The sequence below is a fragment of the Alternaria metachromatica genome (genome assembly GCF_023757995.1).
Source record: "Alternaria metachromatica strain BMP 0045 chromosome Unknown scaffold_14, whole genome shotgun sequence".
Classification (NCBI taxonomy): Eukaryota; Fungi; Ascomycota; class Dothideomycetes; order Pleosporales; family Pleosporaceae; genus Alternaria; species Alternaria metachromatica.
In genome coordinates, this window is record NW_026055505.1 from 665,281 (window position 1) to 672,397 (window position 7,117).

General features: G+C 43.9%; 1 protein-coding gene across 1 annotated transcript; it reads right to left on the bottom strand.

Moving 5' to 3' along the window:
• Positions 1–3,828: 3,828 nt before the first annotated feature.
• On the bottom strand, positions 3,829–6,421 carry J4E83_006518 (uncharacterized protein; the record flags this gene model as incomplete). Its single annotated transcript, XM_049333430.1, has 2 exons — positions 3,829–4,053; positions 4,106–6,421. 2 exons carry the CDS (start codon positions 6,419–6,421, stop codon positions 3,829–3,831), a joined length of 2,541 nt encoding a protein of 846 aa, XP_049187606.1.
• Between the last annotated feature and the right edge of the window lie 696 nt (positions 6,422–7,117).

The window sequence follows — 7,117 nt, forward strand, 5'->3', positions numbered from 1 at the left end:
TTATAAGGCTTAGATCTTTATACTACTAAATCTATTAGCTCTTATAACTCTATATATAGTAGTTATATAGCTAGCGCTCTTATCTATATAAATATCTAATAGCTAAGATAATACTAAGCTATTATAGTAAGGCTAATAGATATTCTACTATTAACTTTATTAGCTCTTATAGCACTAAATACCTAGGTATAGAACTTATAAAGTAAACACGCTATAATATATTAATATCTTACTATTTATATAATTATATATAGCTTTATCTAAGACTTAGACTATAGTTAGAAGGTATATACACTAATATATATAAAAGTGTTACTACTCTAGCGCTATATTATTAGTATTATATCTAAAAATACCTTATCTTCTAAGTTATAGGTAGAAGATCTACTATATTAGTAGTATATAATATAGTATTACTATAATAGTAAGATAGACTTTAGTTATAGTATAATAGCTTTACTACTTATCTTATAATAATACTATAGAAAAGTAAGAGATAGTAGTAAGTAGTTAAAAGTAAAAGAATAAAAAGGCTATAATAAAAACTTCTATACTACGTAATATATAAAGAGTAAAGTATCTACTTTATAAAGATAGTAAATATAAGTATCTTATAGTATAGTTACCTAGTCTTATAGAATTAGTTAATATAAGTAGTATTACTTATTTTTATAATCTTTTTATATAGCAACACTAATATACTATTAGTAAATATAATCTTTTAGAGCTATTTTTTAGAGTATAATTTACTAAAGATAGCCTTTCTACTAACTTTATTAACTTTTTTATTCTCTTATCTTTTGTCTCTAATTATTTTAGAGAAGAAATTATAGATAAAAGTTAGCTATTAGTAAGCTACTAATCTTAGTCTACTCTAGCTATATTCTATAGTTCTTTAAGAAAAGATTTAATTAACTCTTAAGAAGCTACTACTAATACCTTATTAGAAGATAATAGTTATAGATAAGAATATATAAAAGATGTTTCTAATCTCTAATAAGCTACCTAGCTATTTAATACTATTAGTACCTACTAATATAATATATTAGAGCTATCTTCTAAGTATCTACTAAATTATTAACGCTATAAAGTATATTAGGTAGAAAATAGAAAGATTACCTAATCTAATATTATAGCTAAAGCTCTAGAGCTAGAAGTCTAAAGATTCTATAATCTAAAGTTTAATTACTTTTCTTATAGCTCTTATTATTATAATCTAAGAACTATACTATAGAGTAAGATACTAGAGTTAAATCTTACTTACGCGTAAAATCTTAGGTTTTATATAGTAGTAAAAGATATAATCTCTAAAAACTCTTATATAGTCTCTAGAAGTTATAAAGAGTAATAGAGCGTCTAAAGCGCACTAACTTATTTATTATTATAAAGAATTTAAAGATATTCTCTACTAAGTAGATACTTATAGTAAGCTTATAAGAGTATACTAGAAAGGTAATAACCTCTCTATTATAGAGATAGAAGTATAAAAATAAAACTCTTTTATAGGTTTCTTTATTCTATTATAAATATACTTAATTCTAGTGTTTTTATTATAATAGATTATAATAGCTACTTCTAGTAGTTAGATAAGATAGCTTCTTTTTTATATTCTAGGCACCTATATATATATACTACTTTAGTAGTAAGCTCTAACTAGGCTTAATAGCTTTATAGTAAATCTTATTTAAGATCTTTATATAATAATAGCTTTTTTATATAATATAAATAAGAAGTAATATAAAGACTATAAAGATAGCTAAGGTAATATCTATAACTAGCAGCGTATTAAATCTAAACTTTTTATTACTAGCTAGTACTATAGTTATTCTAAGTACTACTAAAGAAGCTATTTTATTTTTAAAGCTTAACCTCTAGTAGTGTATTAGTTAAGCGTTATAATATAATTTTACTAAACTTTCTATATACTATAACTCTATTAAGAGCTACTTAAAGTTTACTTATCTATAAGCTATATTAATTCTCTAGCTTATAAAAATCTAAAGCACTTTAGTAGATTAAAAGAGTATCTTTAGAGATAATAAATACTACTTATAAATATAAAAGTAGACTACTTTATTACTTTACTATAGTGTACTTTAGTAAATATTAAATAAAGATAATATAGTATATACTAATAGTAGTATAGAGGTATATATTATCTAGAGTATTATATTTATAGTCTAGTGTTATAATATTTCTTATAGCCTAGAAAGTAGAAACTAGAAAATAGAAAATAGAGAATAGAAAATAAAAAATAGAAAATAAGAAATAGAATACAAAATATAAAATACAGAATATAGAGAATAGTATACTAGAACCTAACTCTAGAAATAGATAATAGCTAACGTATTTTTATATTACTACTTTAGTAAATAAAAAAAGAGGTAACCTTACTAGAAGAGTAAGCCTATTAATTAACTTTAATTAAGACTTGTAATATCTAATAGATTGCAAGAGTAAACTAATTTTTATAATTCTATAGTCGTATGTATTAGTTATAGAAATGTCTGGCAATATATCCTCATGTTGTGCGATCTGTAGGCTCTTGGGGAGCTAGGCAGTTCGCACCACGGCACTACCCCGGGAGAATAGCAATACGAGTTTATACGGCATCACTCTACCGACATTAGCCTAATCTACAGTGCTACCACATGTACACGGGCTCGTGCGAGTAGAGCCAAGTCTCTATATCCCGAAACATCGTAGACTGAAACGCGCGAAGTGAGAAAGAGAGCGGACGACGGACATGATGCCTAACATGGCGATTTGTTCGTGTAATCGTTTTTTCTACCTTTGGACTAGCGAGGTGGGATGATGCGACGTTTGGAAGGTGAAAGCTGGGGTGTGAACGACTGGGAGTACTCCAGGGCTGTCTCGCAGCGCATATATAGAGTCGCTTCATCCACAGCGAAGAAGCATCATCATCACTACTATCATCTCTACCATTATCTTCATCAACCTCTTCACACCAAAGACTCCGGAAGTCGCATCACACCACCATCCCATCCTTCCACCAACCCAACCCCCCTCAACCGTCATGCGCTCAACCTCCCTCCTCACAGCCATCACCCTCATGGCCACAACTGTCATCGCCTCCCCAACACCACAACCACAACGCGGCTCCAACCCCGCGCCCGGCAGCCCAATCGACCCAGGCGTCAGGGTCCCCAAGGGCACTTTCTGCACAGCATCAAACGATCCAGACGTCATTGGTTGCAACACTGGCGACGGCGGCACCTTCAACGTCATCAATGGAAAGATTAGTGGGTGTGCGGGGTGTACGCCTGAGAATGGGTTTGGGAGATAGAGTTGGAGGGGTTGGAGGGATGGATGGGGTTTGGGGGAAGGAGGAAGGAGTGATCGAGGGAGGCGAGTTGTAGTGGGTGGTCTGTGTAGTCGCTACGGAAGCCTTGTTGCAATGGTTCTTGTTTTATGAGAATGAGAGGGAGGAATTGACAACGGGGTACGATGATATCTACAATGGAAGTGTTCTTTATATCGAAAATACACCATGACCTCCTACATACACCCAAAACACCGATCTCTAACCACCACCTCCCCAGCGCCAATATGTAGTTGAGATATATACTTCCACTTCATCTTTCCTCTTTTCCACCACCCAAAGATGCATATACAACGAAAGAAAGAAGAGTACAAAGATGCGCTCGTAACGATACGGGTAAACGAAAAACAACAACTCCACCGCTGATGCTTTATGCGGAACGAAAGTGGGTATCCAAATCCACCACCCATACTGACCATCTTATCAACACTCTCCACCACCTCTTTCTCCCCCCTCTTCCTCCCCCACTGCTCATGATCGATGCTTTACAAAGCAATAGGCGGCACAGCATTCAACACCCTCGCCATCTCATTCGGCGCCATCTGCGCACTCTGCAAACTCCTCACCTGACTTCCCTTCCTCAGCCTCTGCAATCCAAGAGCCAGTTTCCAACTCTCGGTTTCGTCAATGAGGAAGACGTATTTCTTGCCGTCGGCATCGCGGACCGAGGCGCGGAGTATGTGTAGGTTTTTGGTGGGTTGTTTGCCCGTCTAGATGTGTTTGTTAGCATGAGAACAAGGATGTTGTATGGGAATGACATACCTCAACCATCTTCAACGTCCAAGCCTTGACATCCCACTCGCGCTGCGGAATGCCCCGGACATCATCGTCGATGAATAATCCCTCAGACTGTATCTTGAGGATCAAGCCGTCTGTTACTTTGCCTACATTACTGACCAACTGCGCAACCGGCTTAGGAAAAAGATCATTGAACAGATACACCGCTTTGATAACGATCTTGTTCGGGTCGGCGGTTGCGTACGGTCCACTTCTCGACGCGGGCGGCGATGTGCGAGTTGTAGATTGTGAGGGCGCGTAGGAAGACTCAGAGTATGCGCTTGAGACATGCGAGCGGGTGGCCGTGCTGCGGGCAGGTCCCGTGGCAGTACGGGGCGGAACGAAAGATGCGGCGTCGGATTCGGAGCCGAGGTAGGAAGCGGCGGTTGGTCGTTCGTAGGGTTTCTTGGGTGTGACGGTGGCTTTGATGGGGGAGGAGTGTGTGGAAGTGACGGACGCAGCAGGTGGTGGTGTACTTCTTGCTCCAGCATATGGATCGAGACGTTCACCTCCACCGACATTACCATATGTAGTTGAACGGCGGGCGGTGAGGTCGGGAACTGCTGCTGTGGCTGCGGCGGTAGCAGCTTCGGCTTTGATGCGTTCGGCTTCTGCTTTAAGTTTTGCTTCACGGGCTTCACGGTCCTTCTGAGCGCGCTCACGAGCTGCTTTAAGCCGTTCGGCGCGCTCAGCATCTGTCTTTGCTTTCGCAAGAGCAGCCTCTGCTTCTGCCTTCGCTTTGGCGGCTGCCTCTTCAGCTGCAATCTTTTCTGCTTCAGCCTTTCTGGCAGCCTCCTCGGCGGCTTTGGCGCGTTGTTCGGCTTCGAGCTTCTCGCGGATCTCCTTCTCGACTGCTGCACGCACCTCAGCCTCGCGAGCTTCTCGTTCGGCCTTCTCTTTCTCAATGGCTTCTTGTGCCTTGCGGGCTTTCTCTTTAGCGAGACGCTCGCGGGCTTCACGTTCGCGTTGCTCGCGCTCACGCTTCCGCATCTGCTCCCACTTCTCCTTTTCGGCTTTGGCTTTGGCGGCTTTGGCTGCCTCTGCTTTGGCCTTTTCTTCGGCCTCCTTCTTCTGTCGAGCTTCTTCGGCGCGCTTGAGTTCTTCCCATGCTCGCCTGCGGTCCTCTTCGTCCTTCTTCTTCTTCTCCTCTTCAGCGCGTATCCGAGCCTCTTCGGCGAGTTTGCGCTCTTCTTCGGCTTTGCGTTCCTCTTCTGCGATGCGTTGGCGCTCAGCTTCTTCTTGCCGTTTCTTCTCCTCTTCGGCAAGTCTCTGTGCTTCAGCTTCACGCTGCTTCCTCTCTTCTTCTGCTAGCCTCTGCTCTTCAGCTTCACGCTGCCGTCGAGCCTCTTCTTCGGCCTGTCGTTTGGCCTCTTCAGCACGCTTGCGCTCTTCCTCTTCCTCCCTCCGTTTAGCCTCCTCGGCCTCCTTGAGCTCCTTCTTGAGCTTCTTCTTGAGATCCGCCTCTTGTTTCTTCCTAAGCTCCTCTTCCTGTTTCTTCTTCTCATCTGCCTCTTCGGCGCGCTTGCGTTCGGCTTCTTCCTCTTCCTGCTTCTTCTTGGCTTCCTCGGCTTTCTTGCGCTCTTCCTCCTTCTGTTTGCGTTCCTCGTCCTCTTTCCGTTTCTTCTCCTCCTTCTCTTTCCGCCGCTTCTCCTTCTCCTCTGCTTGTTTCCGCTCCTCTTCGGCTCGCTCAGCCTCTTCGTCGAAGGAAGGTTCGTCGTCTTGAGGTGGTGGTGGCGGCGAGCCAGCCCCGTATTGGCGGTATCCACCCCATCCGCCGTGGGGTGGAGGACTGCCGGGGAAGCCACCATTTGGCGGCGGTGGTGGAGGCGCTCGTTGATAGCTTGAGCTTCCGCCTGGTGTATGTGTGCCAGCTCCAGCTCCCGCTCCACCACGGCCATAGCCCCCTCCGCCACTGCTGAAGCGACCCCCTGCTTGTGTCTGACCAACTGCCCATCCGGCAACCAACATCAAGACCGCCAGCAGTATGACGCCATTGCCGCCAGTCGTCACTCCATGTCGGACGATGAGAAAATATTGCTTCATGTAAGGCTCAGCGGCCTTCCACAGCACGATGCTCGCGATGGTGCTGAGCACACCCGCGATGAAGCTGTTCTGCTGTACGCCCATGCTAGGTAGGTATATGAAGCCGCCTCCTGAAGAGTGCGGCGGTATGATGAAGATGTCGTAGTTGCCCGGTGGCAGGCCGCCGCTTGGGCCGGGGTCGGGAGGTGCATGGCTGCCGCCTGTAGTCTTTGGGTTTGCGCCATGCGGAGGCGGCGGAGGTGGAGGACCGTCGTCCATGGTTGGGTAGGCCCACGAGGGCGACGAGTTTGGGTGCTATGGGATCGTTGCGTGGGGAGATTGAAGCTGAAATTGCTACCGGCGGAGGTCGTCGGGCGAGGCAGTGCAAGAAAACATCAGCTCCACTGACTCGAGATGGAGCGAACGGCAGCGGGGCGGTGTAGGCGGGGTGCGGCGGAGATCAATTTTTGCTTTGTGCAGAGGGCAATTGGGTTTGTGAACACGGTTGCAAACTATCTACGGCGTGCCAATGGCCTCATAATAATTCGGCTGCGGAGGGCGCTCCTCGGCGGTCCAGCTTTGTTTACGCCAAGAAAACATGGCTCGCTAGCGGGTGCGGGCCGTTGACGCTGCATGGCTTCCACACTGCACAACGCCCGCCCAAACCATGGGAATGACATCAAAGTCGGTTCGATCCAGACGCCCTTCAGACGCTTTACTCGCAGACATCCACCGCTTATGTGTTGTGGTAATTGCGAGGCGTGGAAAAGAAAGCTCTGTGTTGTTGCCCACTCGACGCGCATAAACAACACGTCACGCGTGAGAAGCGGAGTCGTAGTATCGCCGAGCGGTGTGCTTTCACCAAACGAGACTCCACGTAGGGCCAAGTGAGCTCCACGCATGGCACGCGTCACCATGCGATTCGGTGAAGGCGTGGGGAGGTGGGTTTGCGTGCATTGGTGGAGTGGAGAGGGA